This window comes from Stigmatopora nigra, chromosome 16, assembly GCF_051989575.1.
Source record: "Stigmatopora nigra isolate UIUO_SnigA chromosome 16, RoL_Snig_1.1, whole genome shotgun sequence".
NCBI classification, from domain to species: Eukaryota; Metazoa; Chordata; class Actinopteri; order Syngnathiformes; family Syngnathidae; genus Stigmatopora; species Stigmatopora nigra.
Genome location: NC_135523.1, coordinates 8249416 through 8268368, shown reverse-complemented (window position 1 = coordinate 8268368; position 18953 = coordinate 8249416). Strand labels below are relative to the sequence as shown.

The following is an 18953-nucleotide window of genomic DNA, read 5'->3' as shown; positions in this document are numbered from 1 at the left end:
ATTATTGCCAATGAGCCCGCGACTGAAGATGTTGAGCACGCGAAACAAGAAGGTGCTGAATCTATGTACAACTCATACTTACCTGGCAGGGGAGACACCATGATCATGAAGGTGGTTCACCCAGGGCGAGGCTCAGCCATTGCACTCCCGGCTGTGCTGACCTTTGCGAATTCCCCAAATGTGGGAATCTCGACTGCATAATTTCTGGTAGTGGGGGACTGCGTTCGCGCTCTCCCCTGATCAAATGTTAATATATCCTATTATGGAATAGTTCAATAAAGGCCATTCCTACCTTCTTAGAATGAACGACTCAGTTGAATTGTGAGATGGTCAAATTCGCGACATACTAATGAAAATTTGTCATTGTTCATCACAAGTGCAGAAGGTAATGCGTTAATCAGGGGTTGTTGATTTGTTGTCATTTTTCCCAATTGTTGCTCAAATAAATGTCTTTTTGCTGCAAAAATGTTGGTTGCCAATCAGAGAACCATGGGGGTGCTGGTAAATTGGTTAGGGTAACTGCTACTTTCCTATTGGAACATTATCAGTCACATGACCTCAATGAGTGCACATTTTCGAAGCATTTGTTCCATTTAAATACAAAAAAGTAACACGGTTTTCCCTGTTATCAAACAGACTGTGTGTAGTTTTAGCTTTTCGTATAAAGTGTGTTTTTGTCATCATGTGTTCAGTGTAACCATTACTATAGATCGTAATGGCTGGATAGTAATGGTCCTTCCGCTCAATTTATGGATATCGCTTCTCGGCCTTTTGGCTAAGATCAAGTGTAGTATCTGTTCTTATCAGTTTAATATCTGATACGTCCCCTATCCGGGGACCATATATTAAATTGATTTTTGGAACTGGGAGATGGAATAGGGGCTTGCTCCGTCCACTCCACGCATCGACCTGGTATTGCAGTATTTCCAGGAACGGTGCACCCCTAACAGTGTTAATATACTTTACGTCCCTGAACAATGCACTATTTGACTTCAAGACGAAATTAATACAAGGCTTTTTTCTTTAAAAAACGACATAGTATAGTAAGGCTTTTTTCTTAAAAAAAACGACATAGTATAGTAAGGCTTTTTTCTCTTCAAAAACGACATAGTATAGTAAGGCTTTTTTCTTTAAAAAACGACATAGTATAGTAAGGCTTTTTTCTTTAAAAAACGACATAGTATAGTAAGGCATTTTTTCTTTAAAAAAACGACATAGTATAGTAAGGCTTTTTTCTTTAAAAAACGACATAGTATAGTAAGGCTTTTTTCTTTAAAAAAACGACATAGTATAGTAAGGATTTTTCTCTACATACATACATACATACATACATAGAAAAAAGCCTTACTATACTATGTCGTTTTTGAAGAGAAAAAGCCTTCCTATACTATGTCGTTTTTGAAGAGAAAAAGCCTTACTATACTATGTCGTTTTTTTAAGAAAAAAGCCTGACTTTACTATGTCGTTTTTGAAGAGAAAAAGCCTTACTATATTATGTCGTTTTTTTAAAGAAAAAAGCCTTACTATACTATGTCGTTTTTGAAGAGAAAAAGCCTTACTATACTATGTCGTTTTTTAAGAAAAAAAGCCTTACTATACTATGTCATTTTTGAAGAGAAAAAAGCCTTACTATACTATGTCGTTTTTTTAAGAAAAAAGCCTTACTATACTATGTCGTTTTTTAAAGAAAAAAGCCTTACTATACTATGTCGTTTTTTTTAAAGAAAAAAGCCTGACTATACTATGTTGTTTTTGAAGAGAAAAAAGCCTTACTATACTATGTCGTTTTTTTAAGAAAAAAGCCTTACTATACTATGTCGTTTTTGAAAAGAAAAAATGTATGTATGTGTGTATGTATGTGTATGCATTTGTATGTGTGTGTATGCATGTTTATGTATGTGTGTATGCATGTGCATGTACGTGTATGTATATGTGTGTGTATGCATGTGTATGTGTGTGTATGCATGTGCATGTATGTGTATGTATGTGTGTATGTATTTGTGTATGCATGTGTGTATGCATGTGCATGTATGTGTATGTATGTGTGTATACATGTGTGTATGTATGTGTGTATGCATGTGTATGTATGTGTGTATGCATGTGTATGTATGTGTGTATGCATGTGTATGCATGTGTATGAATGTGTACACACACATACATACACATACATGCACATATGTGTGTATGCATGTGCATGTATGTGTGTATGCATGTGTGTATGAATGTGTACACACATACATACACATACATGCACATGCATACACACATATGCACACTTGCATAAATTCACACATGTATACACATGTACGGAGAAATAAAAAATGTACAATGCACAGTCAAGTAATAGACGACAAGGAAGATTTTCCCTAAAATATAGAAGGACACATTGGTGTAATTTGACAATTAAGGGAGGCCCCGCTTTGGCAGGGCACCAAAAAATTGAATAAAACTCTTGTTGTTCCTCCCCACGGAAATCTTTAGTAAAAGGCGAAAGATTTATACGATTTGAAGAGAAACAAGAGTGTACTGAAGAAAGATGGACAGAACGAGCAAGGTCTATATCCGCAATAGTATTTTAACACAAAGGCTAACGCACTACTAACTGGTGGGCGACTCCAGTCCTTTGAGCAGCCAATCACGTTGCAGTAGCTGTATTATGCTGCCAATCACGTTACAGCTACAGTATTGGGCAGTCAGGGTATTGTAGTAGCGTTGTGATGTAAGATGAAGCAGCACATAATACTTTGTATGTCACACAATGTGTGTCTAACTAGGTTGGGTTTAATAATGGAAGTGTAGCACAATTAATAACAAAATCCAGATGACCGCATAGTATTTAGACTTATCAGAGATTATATTTCAAACACGAATAACTAAATGATTCCTATGTATTAATTTCGTCTTGAAGTCAAATAGTGCATTGTTCAGGGACTTAAAGTATATTAACACTGTTAGGGGTGCACCGTTCCTGGAAATACTGCAATACCAGGTCGATGCGTGGAGTGGACGGAGCAAGCCCCTATTCCATCTCCCAGTTCCAAAAATCAATTTAATATATGGTCCCCGGATAGGGGACGTATCAGATATTAAACTGATAAGAACAGATACTACACTTGATCTTAGCCAAAAGGCCGAGAAGCGATATCCATAAATTGAGCGGAAGGACCATTACTATCCAGCCATTACGATCTATAGTAATGGTTACACTGAACACATGATGACAAAAACACACTTTATACGAAAAGCTAAAACTACACACAGTCTGTTTGATAACAGGGAAAACCGTGTTACTTTTTTGTATTTAAATGGAACAAATGCTTCGAAAATGTGCACTCATTGAGGTCATGTGACTGATAATGTTCCAATAGGAAAGTAGCAGTTACCCTAACCAATTTACCAGCACCCCCATGGTTCTCTGATTGGCAACCAACATTTTTGCAGCAAAAAGACATTTATTTGAGCAACAATTGGGAAAAATGACAACAAATCAACAACCCCTGATTAACGCATTACCTTCTGCACTTGTGATGAACAATGACAAATTTTCATTAGTATGTCGCGAATTTGACCATCTCACAATTCAACTGAGTCGTTCATTCTAAGAAGGTAGGAATGGCCTTTATTGAACTATTCCATAATAGGATATATTAACATTTGATCAGGGGAGAGCGCGAACGCAGTCCCCCACTACCAGAAATTATGCAGTCGAGATTCCCACATTTGGGGAATTCGCAAAGGTCAGCACAGCCGGGAGTGCAATGGCTGAGCCTCGCCCTGGGTGAACCACCTTCATGATCATGGTGTCTCCCCTGCCAGGTAAGTATGAGTTGTACATAGATTCAGCACCTTCTTGTTTCGCGTGCTCAACATCTTCAGTCGCGGGCTCATTGGCAATAATCGTGATAAAACAAACATAAACGCACACTTCATAGGATACTAACGAGAACTAGTACAATGTTATAGTTCTACCATTACGTCAAATAACAGATATTTTCTTTCTTTAAGGTATCTTTAAGTTATAATAAATAATCCCATCATGCATTGCTGCTCTTCCAAAGGCTCCTGCTCATCAGTGGCAGGCCGTCAGTAGTGCTACGTGTGAATCAATCCAACCCTCAATAAGTATTTTATGTCTATAAAACCTTTACTGCAGCTACAGCTTCGACACGTAAAAATAATCAAGAAGAACCTCAAAAATTGATATATTATTTAAGAAAATACACATTTTACTCGACAAAATTATTCCCATTTATACACAAAATCCATCCTCCTTTCTTTCCTCAAGAAGATTTCATTTACTCTGATTACACATGCATTTCAGGTCCACCAACAAGTTATTTTCTATTGCTATCAAAGCTTTTTTAACAATAATTTGTTTATTACTGTATTGTTAAACCATTATTATGAATTATATATAAAATAGTTTAATAAGCCCTAACAATACCCCAGAACTTTACACAACAAGACAAGACAAAAACACTCATTAGGTATAGCCCCCCCTTGCCTAAACGTCACACCATGTAGTTTTGAACAAATGAGTTATCTGAGCAATTGACTGAGTATTAAATAATCTATGAACACAAAAAAAAAATCTAATCCAAGGTCAGTTAGTCTTCATGCATTGATAAAACTGATCCAATAATTTTATTTCATTTATTATGGAATTACAAAATGAACTTATTGACAACAACAATAAAACTTCACGTCAAACAAATGAAACACGAACCAAAAAAGGTTGAACCTCTGGAGACACAATGCTTAGTTGCTTTGTTGAATGGCTGTGATGACAGGCGGAATCATTGCATTCTTGATCTTCAACACGTCTATGATCTCCTTGAAATTTGAAAGGGAAAATAAACCATGATTCAAATCAAAGTGACTCATCTTTGTTTCAAGCACACACAGGCTAAGAACCGGGTCAAATCTCAACATTCACTTGCAAAATACTACATTTGTACTTTAAATACTATCTTTTTGGTGGTCAAGGCCAAACTACAGACTGGTTCAAAGAAACAGATAACATAATCATCATGATCCCATTGAAAGAATCCATTTGAATAAGCTAAAAAATAGAATATCATTTTTATGAGTAAATGTGGGTAAAATTGACCATACTTTCTCGCATATAAATCATATTTGTAACTCAATTTTTTTTGGACTAAACCAGGGGTATGCCTTATATGTGCATAAGACTTGCTATACTATTTTACACCACTAGATATCAGAAAAGTAACATTTCATGTTTTGCAGTAAGAAAACAACGATTACTAGATGAATTAATTTCTTATCATATTGACGCTAATAATGAGTCATACAGTATCTAAAAAATACCAAGATGATTTTTCTTAAGATTTTCCCTCCAAAGTAACACATTTGTATTTACATTTATTAAAACCACGAGTATGGAAGTGAAAATTGTGAATTTTATACGCGAGAAATTGGGGAATTCAAGGATTTTAAGGCAATTTTAAGGGCGTGGCTTATACGAGGGTGGCTAGTATGCGAGTAAATAGGGTATATGAAAAGCAGTATTTCAGGGATGTGCCCATCTGACATGGGCGCAGACATTTGATCAGCGCTCATAGTATTTTACAATTTTTCTACTATTTTCTCATTGGCTTATTATAGCCATTGAAATCTGAGTATTTCAGACTGCTCAATACTTGTCTATCATTGCGTAAGTGAATTTCTGAAGTCATAAAATAATTGCTGTGGCTTTATTTCAACATTTCCCCTTTATCAGATGTTTAAGAAACTCATGATACACAAACTTGTAGGTGTTGTATGTCCCTTTACGGTGTTGAAATCAGTGTTTGCAAAGATGATAAAACTTACTCACCCTCCAGATCTTTGGGCTCATTGAAAAAATGCTTGCATAGCGGCTTTGTGTTGCCGTTACATCTACAATCAGATCTTCCACAGGTGCTGAAAGATGCAACAAAAAACATCCCAAGTCTATAGTAATTGACTCTTTTCGTGGGCGATAAATGACAAATGAACACAATTCTCTTTACCTATATAAAGCAAATTGTTTTTATCCACGTTCATTTTTACCAATCCATCCTGAAAAGACAAGCAAAGCGTAATTGGGGGCAGTGCAGCCTTCATTTGGGTTCTTTGCTGCAGGGAAAACTCACCCGTATGAGAAATGACATGTGGAAAATGTTCTCTATTGTGCGTGAAAAGGAGTCGGGGTCAATAACAAACTTGTAATAAGGTATCTGTGACGATGCTGTGATTGAAGCAGAACCGAAGGGTTAAGGGTTAGCACAGGAAAACGATGTTCCACTGTAAACTCACGATAGGTTTGATGACTGTCCTTTAGGATGGACAGGATTCGATCCACTTCTTTCTCTGTGGCTTCCTGTTCGCTTCCTTCCACCTTTTTCAGCTGAAACATGTACAAAATCAGACTAACTCATGTCACAGGTTCTTAAACTAGTGAGAACAACATCTGCTTTCCATGTGTTTAAGTATAATATATCATAAAATAAGGTGGTGATAGAACAAAACACAAAACGACTTTTTTTTTTTAAATAGGAGGAGCAAGAATGTGTGATAGCTACCTGAACGGGCATGACCCTTTTTGCTTCCTTGCTTGGGATTTTCTTTTGTCGTGCTATCTTTTGCTTTGGAGGCGGAGGCTCAGAATGGAAGGAACCCAACCTAATGAGATACCCGAATCAGTGACAAGGTGTGCAAAAGTAGCAATAAACCAGTGGTAGAGAATCATGAAACATGGAGTGGTTGTTGTGAGTCAGCCAATTGAATGCTTGTAATGTAATGATACGAGATGCCCAGGAGAGGGTAGCGAAGTTCTAAAGTCAGAATCAATGCATCTGGGACAATATTTTCTAAATAAAAAAAAACGGATAAGGAAATGTATTTACTTTTTGGGGGATTTCATAACTTGGATATTTTTCGTATCTTGAGTCACTCATTTGCATATAAAAATACTTTAACCTGAAATTTTCCTAGAAGCATTCTTAAGTAGACGTCTGACTGTACCTAACGGTGGTAATGTGAAAAATACTCATTTGAAATCACCTCATCTACCCCTGAACATTAAATGGAAAAAAACTGTCCACTGAAATATAAGTCCATTTGATGAAAAATTGAAGTGCGAATTGTACTTAACGTCGTGTCTAATGGGCTAGAAAATAAGAACCCAGTGAGTAGGTTACTCACGCTGCACGCACATGTAGTGGAACGTTGGAGCTGTACAAAAACATTCTTCAGCTCTTTGAGCCAGTCTTTGCCAGGCGTCGCGGGGCAGGTAACCATTGACTCCATTTTCATTATTCTCTGCCTCTCCACGTTCAAGCCAATCAAAACCCATGAAGGAAAGCTGTGAGATGGATCAAATGAGCTGTCAGCTTAACTACATTATGTCTCGCAAATAAGATACAAGTTCAGCCAGGTGAACAATTGCATACATATAAAATGAAATCACTTACAAGGTGATCGGCATAGGGAAAAACGTCAAAGGAGTTGTCCTGCTCTCGCAACTGGTCAACTTTCGCCTGGTTAAGCTGTGCGGCCACAAAGACGACTTTGGAGTCCAGCACTGCTTCGCTTGTCTCTTTCACTGTCAAACACCAACAATTCTGTCAGTAGGGCTAGATCAGGGGTGGGCACACTTTTCGGCCCGGGGGCCACATTGACTTTAAAAATGTGACAGATGGGCCGGGTCAGCACAAGATACGATACATATAAAAAAGTGCATCCGTTAACAGTACATATGAAACATAAACAGAAATATAGGACTAAAGTATTAACATACTCATCACTCATCATTAAAGGAAAAAGTATAAAGTACAAAGCAAAGTAAAATGGAATGTATTAAGAAATATTAAAATGTAATTAAATGACATACCATTTTCAAAAAGTTCATCTGCCTCTTTCAAAACCTCAAAAAGTTGAGTGTTGGAAGGTGTCATCAAATCTTCTCGATTACCTAAAATTAAAATGGTACAAGCATAAGACAAATAGCAAATAGAGCAAGCCATCACCACCGCCAAGTCAACTTAGGTAACTCACGCTGGACTGAATCGATGAGATCTCTGTACTTGCTCCTGGTTTCCCTCCTCTGGGTCCTGATACATTCTTCCTGGTCTGTCGACCAAATGTTGGACCCTTGGAGACTCGATGGTTGCTCACTATTGTCCTGGGATAATTCAACGTTGTGCTGCTGGCTCGCTTGCTTGTTACGGGTCCGGCCTCTTACTGTCTCCATCCTTCAGTCTTTTTTTGCATGAGTAAAGATCAGAAACGAACACTGAAAGAGCAAAGGGTTTGTTTTGATTTTACTTTTAAAGTTTTAATTTAGTATTGAAACCCAGGTCGATCCACCTGTTCTACCGGGCATGTGTGGGTTTTCTCCGGGTACTCCAGTTTCCTCCCACATTCCAAAGACATGCATGTTAGGCTGATTGGACACTCTAAATTGCCCTTAGATATGAATGTGGGGGTGAATGGTTGTTTGTCTCCTTGTGCGCTGCAATGGGCTGGCCCAAAGTCAGCTGCAAAAGGCTCCAGCACCCTCCGCGACCCTAGTGAGGATAAAGCGGGTGAGAAATGAGACGAGTGTTTCATTTGCGAAGATCTGTTTGTACAAATCCTGTTCAATATTTGCAGGTTAACAAATAACAAGTAGGTCTCATCTCACTTTCTGAACCGCTTTATCCTCACTGGGGTCGTATTAAATTGTACTATCTAATTCCTAAAAATGTTTATCAACATGCATCAATTTCACATTCCAAGACATCAAACTCACTCATCCAAATCAAGTTAGATTTCTGCAAATGTTAATCATGTAAACACGAGATAGATGCTAGCACTAGCATGGCTATTCGTAGCAGTTTTACACACTCCTTCCCTCAGAAAGTGAACGTTTGTAGTTTTCTAGTTACAAGGTACATACTTTATGTCGCTTGGTGTCCAAATTCGGTCCGTAATGCTATTGCGAAAAGGCACGTCAAATATTTGTATTCTTAGTTCTAAATTATGGACATATTTGGCAGAGTATAGTACCACTGGAATACTTAGTTTTTCCTCTTACTTTTGTTTTGTTTTGTCGCGTACTTCCTGTTCTCGTTAATGTTAACAACAACATCCCGGTATTGACCTTCGAAATTAAAGCAGCTATTCTTGAACAGGAAGCATTGTCATGACTTACAAGAATAAAACGTAAAAACAAATTTAGATGAAACATCAAACACACTAAAAAAATAGTTTTATAATGTGTTCATGCTGGAAAAATCCTGTAATTGGTTAAAGACTTGCTGAGCAAAACAAACTATTTGCTGAACAATATTGAATGTGCTTTGTGGAGATGACCGGAAGATATTTTCATTTCCAACAATATAATTAATAATAATTATTATATTAATAATGAGAACAATAATAATGACACATTCGGGTACATTACACAATCACTTGGTGGTAGAGCAATCGATGAGGAAAACTATCAGTTTCAGTTTGTTTGTTTTTTGGAATGTATGGATTAAGTTTACACTTGTGATTTAATTTATTGATGTTTGTAATCTATAAAGACAATAACTGTCTGAGAGAAAAATAAACAAGAGATTGATAACTTGATACAAAAAGCCCAAAACAAAATTATCATCTCAAATGATGAAAGTTGGTGGGATTTATTATTTTACTCATGTGAAGCATGCTTTTTATTTCTGTGAAAATAAATGGAGCAAAAGCAATGTCAAAAAGATACATAAGTATAAAGAGGGTATTCAACATAATATATTTTTTCACTTCCCTGAATTGTTTTCGCTATATGAGATATACTAATTGTTTTGAGGGATAAAAAACCCATGCATGTCCTTATGGAGCTCAGTGTTCACGTATCCCCGAGCAACCTCCTTGAATGTTTTGCCATCGAGTATCAAGATGAAGTTAGACTGATCGGGATTGGCGTTGATTACAGATGTTAATACCACACCTAAAAAAGAACATAGCATGACAGTGAAGTAAAATGAGGAACAAAATGTCCTATACTCCTATACAAAAGTACTTATTGTTATGTTTGTTTCTCCACGCAAAGGGACATAGGATTGCATACATCTCTTGTAATACAGTGGTACCTTGACATAAGAGTGTCTCGGCCTACGAGCAATTCGAGATATGAGTAAAATTTTGAGCAAATATTTCTCTTGAGATACGAGACAAATTTTGACATATGAGCATCATTGGCACTGTCTTTCTGGTCGCAACTCCCTCGTGTGATGTCTCTACGAGCACTGGGCGGAGCATTGCATTTTTTCAATGTTTTATTTCCCATTAGTCAGTGCGAATGGAGAAGGGTTTGTTGTCAGGACAATAATGCTTACCGTCATCTTCTGCTTCACCATTGGGCCTGGGAACAAACACTGCCTCGGATGGCCAGCAGTTGTCTTCCTTCCAGGTCAACATTTGCTTAGTTTCTGTGTCAAACTTAGCAACCTACAATGAAATATAACATTAAAACTTGGACTTGCTATGACTGATAAAGTAGGGAGTACTTGGTCATGATCTAACTTTTAAAACCTTAACTCTTTAATGAAATGTAACAGTGGAAAACCATGAAACATTGAACATTTTACACAAAAAAGTCATTAGTTTCATATAAGTTTAGAAATGTATTTATAAATATGTGGTTGAGCTATTGGTTGAAATACTTTTCCTGTCATGTTTTAGTAAATTCGATCCGCCAAATATATGTATATAAAAACTTCATAGGGTAAGAACAATAATAAACTTGAAAGGGGGAAAAGGCATGCCACTATTAGAGATTTCACTGGCTGCTAGGGGACAGTTCCCACATTTGGGGGTTAAATAATAGTACAAAAAGTATTTTAAGTCCAAATAATATTAAATAGACACCATAAAAAGACTTTCCCTAAATTGCAGTTATTCCTCTATTGCTATCACCATTAACTACAACTAATGAGTTATTACTGTACCACAAAATGCCACATTACAGTAAATCCTATTTGCAAATATTTTGCATTTATTTTTGCTGAAAAATGTGTGACATCGTCAGATTATATTTTTTCGAGACCTCTCGGTATGTGGTTTCACTATACAGTAAAAAATATGTGGAATAAAAGAAATTTCAGTGCTAGATTGTGTACATTAAGAGTTTAAAATGAGTACTATTTGATTTTCCAATTAGTTTATTTTCTCTTTTTCTCCTCTCATTACTGGCAAATCACGTCAGGAAAATTTAACAATCAGCATTCATAAAATATATTCTTTTCACTTATGAAACAAGTATAGATTTTGAAACAGTCTATACGGAACAATTGAGTAATATTAAATTGAATTTTTGTGTAGATTAATTGAAATAATTATGACCTGGTGGCAGTAGGTACACAATTCAAATCCCCTCCAAGGATTTAGGCCTGATTTTATGGGAAATAACTATAAGAACTTTTGATGAAAAGGATGTTATGGCTTTTCAGTAGGAAGAATAAACATCATCCTGTTGACAGAAAATGATACATGGCCTTCTATGCATTCCTCTCTCTGACGTCAGAGTAGCAATTAAGACATACAGTCAGAATGAGAGGAAGCTCTTTAAACTACGACTAAATCCTAATGGACTTCCTTTCATCCCATTGTTCGTGTTAGCTCTGTGTGTGGCAATGCCAACAGAAGACGACCCATGGGTACAGAAACCAACTCTAAGCGGGATTTGTTTCTTGAACAATTTACAAACCGACATTTAACCATTTCCCACCTTGTGGTTTTCTCATTTATGCAGGTAGGAAAACAACATAGCAGAGAACAATACATTCTACGTTACTGGCAAGTACAAAGAATCCCCAATGTACCTCTTTTGTATGTGCCGATTCCTCGACAATGCAATTGTACACAAAGCGGTGTCTCTTTCCGTTCAAATCGTAATTAATCCGTGGCAGTTCTACCCCTATGGAAGGAGAAAAAAGACTTTTTTTTAGCAAAATAGATCACAAACAATTGGGATTGCTGTGAAGTTTCAAGTTTACCTTCACAGAGCACTTCTGGCTGGCATGTTAGTTTGCCTTCTTTCTCTTTCACAGCTGTGGCAGTGGTGAATGTACTTTTGACCATGTTTTCTCCAATGGCGGCACTCTGCAAAATGAGTACAGCTTATTATCCCATTCTAGCTCAAAGGATCATTCCAAAAATGGAGGATATTTGATATTCTACCCTTCATTTTTTAAAATATTCAACCTAGAAAAAACTGAAGAGAAAATTATTTCATCTTGAGAGCAAGTAGAATAAAAGATGGTAAATGTATTGGAGGGAGGGCTCAAGATCTCACGTGCTTTCTTTTTTTTCTTGGTGAAGACGTACTAAGATTGATACTCCTCTATTATTTGTGAATATGATTAAAAAGTCAGAAAGTTTTTTTCTCTGGGTCACATGTGTCAAAGTGGCGGCCCGGGGGCCGAATTTGGCCCGCCGCATCATTTAGTGTGGCCCGTGAAAGTAAATCATGAGTGTCGAGTTTCTGTTTTAGGATCAAATTAAAATGAAGAGTAGAGATGTATATTATATTTCCTGATTTTTTCCCTTTTAAATTAATAATTGTAATTTTTTAATCATTTTTTTTCGTGTTTTTAGTTCAAAAATCATTTTGTAAAATAAAAAAATATATTAAAAGAAGTTAAAATAAAAATTCCTCTTGATCTATAAAAATAACTGATTATCCAGGGCTTTTAATCCAGTTCTTTTAATCCATTTATAAAAAAAATCTAAATATTATATCTAAAATGGTCGGACCCACGTGAAATCAAGTTGACGTTAATGCGCCGTGTGTGACTAAATTATCAATAATAAAAAAAATGAAATAAAATTAATTTAAAATTGTTAACCTTGATCTGTTAGCTTAACAAATATAGCTTTTGATAGTTTTAATCATCAATAAATTTGTAGCAGAAAAATCTGCAAACAAAGACTAAGTTTTACAATTTGTTATGCCAAAAAGGAATAATTGTTATGCCGGCTTCTCACCTTGTTTGGTTGAACGGGAAGTGCGAATCTCTTATAACTTGGTTTGGAGTAGTTTGTGTCCCGAGAGCTGGGACTTTCCTTCATTTTGCTCAAGTAAAACATTTCGTAAAGGCCAACATCCTTGTAAGCGATGACGTCAAATATGACACAACCGTCGACTTCGAAAGCATTCACGTGATGGTACACAACCATGGCGTCCGTGTAGTATTTGGTCTCCACTACTTTGCCTGTTTTTCTGTCAATCAGATGGATCAGACTCTAAAAGGAATAAGCAACATTATTAAGATCATCCCACCCCTGATAGACTATAAGGCTTAAATTTAAAAACAGGCTCACATTTTCTTCAGGGCAATACTTCAAGCAGCTGGCCCAGTTGACTCCTCTCATGTAGGCCGTTGCCATCTTAAGAATATCCAATTTAAAGGGCTGCTCAATGAAGATGAAGTAGTTGTCCGTCATGCCGAAGCTGTGGTAATAGGATGGCGTCAAGAGGGAACGGCAGGGTATTGAACAGATCACCTCGGAACTCTTCAACACAGAGGCTTTCTTGTCCTTTTCTGAGGATCACAGCATCAACTCATTTTAAGGCGACTTGAACTTTATTTAAACGAAATTAAGTTACTCGACCCATTAAAGGGAGTAAAAATGAAAATATTTATAATATGTAACCTTCAGTCACTACCACGATAGCAATGTTTTTGTATATACCGTATTTTCAACACTATAAGGCGCACTTAAAAGTTGTACATTTTCTCCAAAATAGACATGGCGCCTTATAATCCAGTGCGCTTTATATATGGACCAATACTAAAATTATTATCACGATAAAATAAAATAAATCAGTCCATAAGGTAGACAATCCACAGCTCTCATAACTACGGAACGCAGCCTCAGATTCTATTTCTGGTGTGCAGTGACCGCTGGGATATAGAGTTATTGTGTCAATACACCCAGTATGACGGCGAACACGCTTATTTGTCACAGTCATTTCAAAGCAGTTGCGAGCGGCTAGTTATGCTACAATTTGCGATTCGGCTAACGTGTCTGCTTGCACGGTTGCCAAAGTTTTTTGCCAAAGCTGGCATCATCTCTGTGGAGCCACATGGCAATGACGGGGACTCTAAGAACGAAGAAAGGGGACCCGGCCTTTTCGATGACTCATTTGGACAATTGTTCAATTAGTTTTATTCTGATCATTTGGAATGTTTAATGTCCAATTCAGTGTATCATGCTGACTTTGACATCACTGACTTTTTCTTTCTACTGTCTTGAAATGGTAATGATAGCAGGCAGGGCTGTGCACATGTGGGAGATACACCACAAATAATAATTCAAATATGAAAAATCATACAGTTACAATTAAGCAACGTGAAAAAACTTGAAATTTAGATTTGATTTGATATTTAATTAGGTGATTAGAGGGGTTAGTCCAGACTTCTTTAATATTTTTTAAATTATTTTCCAATTTTTTTTAATATAAATTGGGTCTCATGGCAGTAAAATGTAAACAAAAACGTCATGTTCTAGTATTTAAATTTGAGATGTAAAACATTTTCCTATTCTGAAATGGCACCTGTTATCAAAAGTTCAAGTCTATCGCCTTTAAACAGCAGATAAGAATCCCACAAGTTAAATTGTAGGGACAAAGTCATCATTTACCTTTTGTAGAAACTGCAGGGACTTTGAACAGGATATACTTTGTTTTGCCCTTTTCCGCTATACATGTCCCCATGTTATAGGCATTACCCTCCTTGTCATAATGTGGATGAGACGAAGCCAAGTTCAAAGGAAGGTATTTCAAATAATCCACCTGGGGTAAACAGTTTGTACACTTAACACAACTCTCCATGCAAATAACATTTTTATTTTATTTGAAAAGTCAGATAAGACTTACTTTATCCTGAGTTTCCAGAGTGACAGGATCAATTTTGCGAATGTAGTTGGTTTCTGAGGTGGCATAATAATCCTGACCATATTTGATAAAATTGCTGGCACCATTGTCTGTGAAGTCAGGCACTGTGTGGTTGAGGAAGGTGATTGCCCTAGAAAGAAAAAAATATATAAATATATATAATAAACGGCAATATAAGAATAAAAATACTACAGAGAAATCACCTGAAAATAATTTACTTTAAACCAGCTCTGCATATCAACAAGTGGGTGTGATGAAGAGATATTATAAAAAAGCATGCAACAGTAATAGGAATGAATATGTGTGGTTTCTAAGAGGAAAAAAATGGATATTGACTTCTACCTAATATTCTGCTTTTGCAAAAAATGTTTTCTGGTAACCTAAGTACACTAACTGAATTGTTAGCAATCTACTTGGAGAGTTATAGGAAAGAAATGTGGATATTTTTGTTTTTACAAAAGGAGTTCAAAAGCAAGACTGACTCTTACTTGACAATGAAGTTTTTACTTGGGTCAGGATAAGCCATAGTTCCCATTTCAGACACCACAATTCTGTTGGACTCCATATTGGCTTTATAGGTATCCCCTCTTAGGAATCTGCTTCTGTGAGTCACTTCACCTATGACAGCATACAACCAACAAAAAACAGGCCAGTATTTATAAATTCATGCAAAATTCAAAAGTATACATGAGTAGACAAACCATCTTTAAAGCAGAAGCTGTGCATGATGGACATGCCATCAAACCAATGGTCATAGCTTGTTTCCCCCACTGAGAAGATCCCCGGGCCATTGCGTAGTAATGTGCCTTGTAACCAGGAGGGGATGCTCCCTGAAATTAGAGCAAAACCACTAAACACTTACTAATGCAATGTTTTTTTTTTAAAGAGCTGATCATACAGCATTAAGAACAAAAACAAACAAAAAAGCAACAATAAATATTTACCTTTCACTTCTGCTTTAAGAGGCTCTGGGCGCTCTGTTGCATTTTTGGAAAAGTCCATGTTGACTTGAAGTGAAGTCTTCTGATTGACTAGCCTGACATGCAAACCACTCCTTTTAAAGCTCCTTGCAAGAGGAGGGACGTGAGTGGGGTGGTTATCTAATCTACAAGTTAACCCTATCTATGTACTGAATTGTATTAAATTGCATGGGTCCCCTCGCCCAGTCGTCAGGGCTCGCTGTGGGTTGGAAGTGATCCAACATAAAAAAGGTTAACCAATGGGGTTTCTGCTAAAAACAAGCAGCACCTGACTGCAATGAATTCCAATATAAAGATCATGAAAATCACAATCAATCACATTGTCAATTTTGTTATACAGATAATGTAATCCAGACAGTGAAATTTGACATTTTTTACAACAATTTGTATATACTCACTCATGAAACAAAGTTTTTAAAAAGCATAATATTCAAGGGAGCTTAATTTACCAAATTGGACTATTTTTTTGGAGAAATGTAAAGAAATAGAATTAATATTTAGCCAAAAATTGTTCGTAAAACTGATGTGAAAGAAAAATAACCATACCTATATATATTACACCTTGCTATTATACAAGCAATGCACAAACTGTATATTAGACACATTTTCTGTACACAATGTAGATATATATACATATACATAGACAGTAGTCTGTAATCTGCCAAAAATCTGGGGTTGTTTTTCCCCCCCTAGCCTTTAAGATTAAATATTTGCAATTGTCACATTTAGGCTGTTGCTGCTGAGGGTTCAAACTGAAGGTTTTTCTTTTTAGAAATGTTACAATTAAAAAAAAATCGAAAACTTTTGTCAATTTAATAAACCCAATGTAATTTGTTTGAGGCAGCCCAGTGGATGTGAATGCATATATTTATTGAAAAGTAATCCAATGAGTATCTTTTATACTATTTATACTTTTTGGTTTCTCTTTTAAAAATATAAGCCGTTTAAGTCATACTCGTTTTTCCTACCAAAAAATAACCAAACAGAGTACTTTAAGACACAGATATGAACGAAAAATTTGATTTTAGTCTACGGTACAATGCTAACACACCGTATATATATTGTTGACAAATATTTAATGCATAGTATGTATATCAATATGTATGTCTAGTAGTTCCAACTACAAAATTACCAACATGGAACTTTTTTTAGGAATGTATAAAGTAATACTAATACAAAAAAGTATCACATCTCATTTGCAAGTCATTTTGAGATTCAATCAACAAGGTTGACAATCAACTCATTGAAAGAAAACAAAAAAATCTACCGCAAAAACTCACACTTTCCCAGATTTTCTTCACCCTTTTTAACCGTAAGGGAAGATAAGGTCACATCAACGCTGTGCACTTTGTCACATTTTAACACATTACTTTCTGGCTGAAATCATGCAGTTCCTAGAATTTGTATTTCTAGGAACTGAGGATGGAGATTATTGCTGTTTTTATTACTCAGAGTAATCAATCCTAAAGATGCCGCGATGAACAACCCTTTTACCAGTTGGCCTCCTTTGACATAAAGGCACATAGAAATGAAAACACTATCATAACGACCAACTTATCTTATTTTCTTTCCATGATTGCCATACATCTTTGTTTTACTTATAATCAAATGAGTTTAGTGCATCCACAAAACGTCTCACTTCACCTCATTGAACTTGCACTCAGACCTTAACCTTTGCACACACACGTGTGAGTCGTGTCCAATTTATTAGGGTTAGATTATACAAACGATTTTATAAGATAAAAATCAAAATATGAGCTACCTGGTGGCGCTGACTAGGATGAGCGGTGTTCAAATGGAATGAATGAAGACTGAAGGTTCAAATCAGTGCAGTCCGACAATTGCTTTATTAAGATAAAGTTTGAATGCGACTTTTGGTCAGCACTGCACCAATAAGATATAAAAAAAAAAACATATTCAAGCACATTCAATTGAAATTTTAGGACAGTTTTCTCCTACATGTGTTATGATAATGCATATACTACACAGTGTCTCTTGTGCCAATTTGAAAACAATTAGAAATATCATTAATCGCCATCTGGGAAAACTAAGAATTATCATTATGGAATCAGATGTTTTGATACATATCTGGTTCAGACTGTGGACATAAGTTTGAACGATGATTAGCAAGCTGGCCTTTGGTACAACAATCCTTTATTGCATGGGTGGCAAACACGTGGCTCTCGAGCTGCATGCGGCTCCTAGCCAGTATGAATGAATGAATTTGCTTCTTCTCCTATTTTGGCCTTGTTTCACGTTTCTCTTATTGTTATTCTTTCTTAAAACACACTCAAATTCATCAAGGCCCATTAAAAGAAAATAAATAAGTTAGGGGAAGAAATTGTTATGGTGAATAATATGGTTTTAATTGTGTGGTTTTGTGTGTATATGTGTCTGTTTTGGCAGGTGTGGTGTGGCTGTTCGACTCCCCCACTTTCAAATTTTGGCTCTTTTGTGTGTAACTTGTCCTCCCCCCTTCTTTTTTGCTAATTGTTCTAAGAATATATTATATTTATTTAATTTGAGTCGTCAATTATCCTTCATTATTGGATGCCCAGATTGTATGTGTTGGACTTATTTTTAGAATAAAAAAAAAATATATATATATATATATATATATATATATATATATATATATATATATATATATATATATATATATATATATATATATATATATATATATATATATATATATATATATATATATATATATATATATATATATATATTTTTTTTTTTAAACGATGCTAATTTAATGATCAACTGTATTTTTGTATGCTAATTTACATCAAGAAGTGGTTTTCATAATTTGGCACAATTGCTACTAGTGTTATGCAGGTGCGTTCTAGTGGTATGCAAAACAACACTTGACTAAATATTTGAGATATTCTACTGTCCATTCATTAAGTACAATTTAGTTATATTTAACTTTAAAGCACAAGGAATTTGGAATTTAATCTGGTTTTATTTCAGACATTAACATGCAATGATTTCAAGTCGTCATATTTGTAAACTCAATTGTTTAGACAACCAGTTCATCCAAATTTAATATTGGTACATTG

The 18953-nt window shown here is 35.8% G+C and overlaps 2 protein-coding genes and 5 non-coding genes across 9 annotated transcripts; 2 read left to right on the top strand and 5 right to left on the bottom strand.

Annotated features, from left to right (window-relative positions):
- The first annotated feature begins 74 nt into the window (after window positions 1–74).
- Window positions 75–239, top strand: LOC144210015 (U1 spliceosomal RNA). Its single transcript, XR_013329310.1, has one exon. It is a non-coding gene; the product is annotated as a U1 spliceosomal RNA (small nuclear RNA).
- Window positions 240–755: 516 nt separating this feature from the next.
- LOC144210017 (U2 spliceosomal RNA) lies at window positions 756–946 on the top strand. The gene has a single exon (XR_013329312.1). It is a non-coding gene; the product is annotated as a U2 spliceosomal RNA (small nuclear RNA).
- Window positions 947–2411: 1465 nt separating this feature from the next.
- LOC144210008 (U5 spliceosomal RNA) lies at window positions 2412–2525 on the bottom strand. Its single transcript, XR_013329303.1, has one exon. It is a non-coding gene; the product is annotated as a U5 spliceosomal RNA (small nuclear RNA).
- Window positions 2526–2952: 427 nt separating this feature from the next.
- LOC144210016 (U2 spliceosomal RNA) lies at window positions 2953–3143 on the bottom strand. The gene has a single exon (XR_013329311.1). It is a non-coding gene; the product is annotated as a U2 spliceosomal RNA (small nuclear RNA).
- A 516-nt stretch (window positions 3144–3659) lies between these two features.
- Window positions 3660–3824, bottom strand: LOC144210014 (U1 spliceosomal RNA). Its single transcript, XR_013329309.1, has one exon. It is a non-coding gene; the product is annotated as a U1 spliceosomal RNA (small nuclear RNA).
- An 801-nt stretch (window positions 3825–4625) lies between these two features.
- nsmce4a (NSE4A component of SMC5/6 complex) lies at window positions 4626–9118 on the bottom strand. Of its 3 annotated transcripts, none has more exons than XM_077736085.1 (11): window positions 9062–9118; window positions 8041–8244; window positions 7877–7957; window positions 7458–7588; window positions 7200–7348; window positions 6567–6666; window positions 6301–6391; window positions 6138–6232; window positions 6015–6063; window positions 5840–5925; window positions 4626–4833 (listed from the first exon to the last, which is right to left on the bottom strand). In XM_077736085.1, the coding sequence occupies exons 2-11, from the start codon at window positions 8234–8236 to the stop codon at window positions 4759–4761; spliced, it is 1053 nt and encodes a 350-aa protein (XP_077592211.1). In that variant the 5' UTR covers window positions 8237–8244; window positions 9062–9118; the 3' UTR covers window positions 4626–4758. The 3 variants fall into 3 exon arrangements, with proteins under 3 accessions (XP_077592211.1, XP_077592209.1, XP_077592210.1); XM_077736083.1 differs by having other exon boundaries at window positions 8041–8278; window positions 8924–9071; XM_077736084.1 differs by having other exon boundaries at window positions 8924–9067.
- A 519-nt stretch (window positions 9119–9637) lies between these two features.
- Window positions 9638–16108, bottom strand: bco1 (beta-carotene oxygenase 1). Its single transcript, XM_077736024.1, has 11 exons — window positions 15853–16108; window positions 15610–15738; window positions 15397–15526; window positions 14891–15038; window positions 14656–14806; window positions 13333–13553; window positions 12997–13254; window positions 12006–12111; window positions 11832–11926; window positions 10347–10458; window positions 9638–9958 (listed from the first exon to the last, which is right to left on the bottom strand). Exons 1-11 carry the CDS (start codon window positions 15908–15910, stop codon window positions 9804–9806), a joined length of 1563 nt encoding a protein of 520 aa, XP_077592150.1. The 5' UTR covers window positions 15911–16108; the 3' UTR covers window positions 9638–9803.
- Window positions 16109–18953: the final 2845 nt, after the last annotated feature.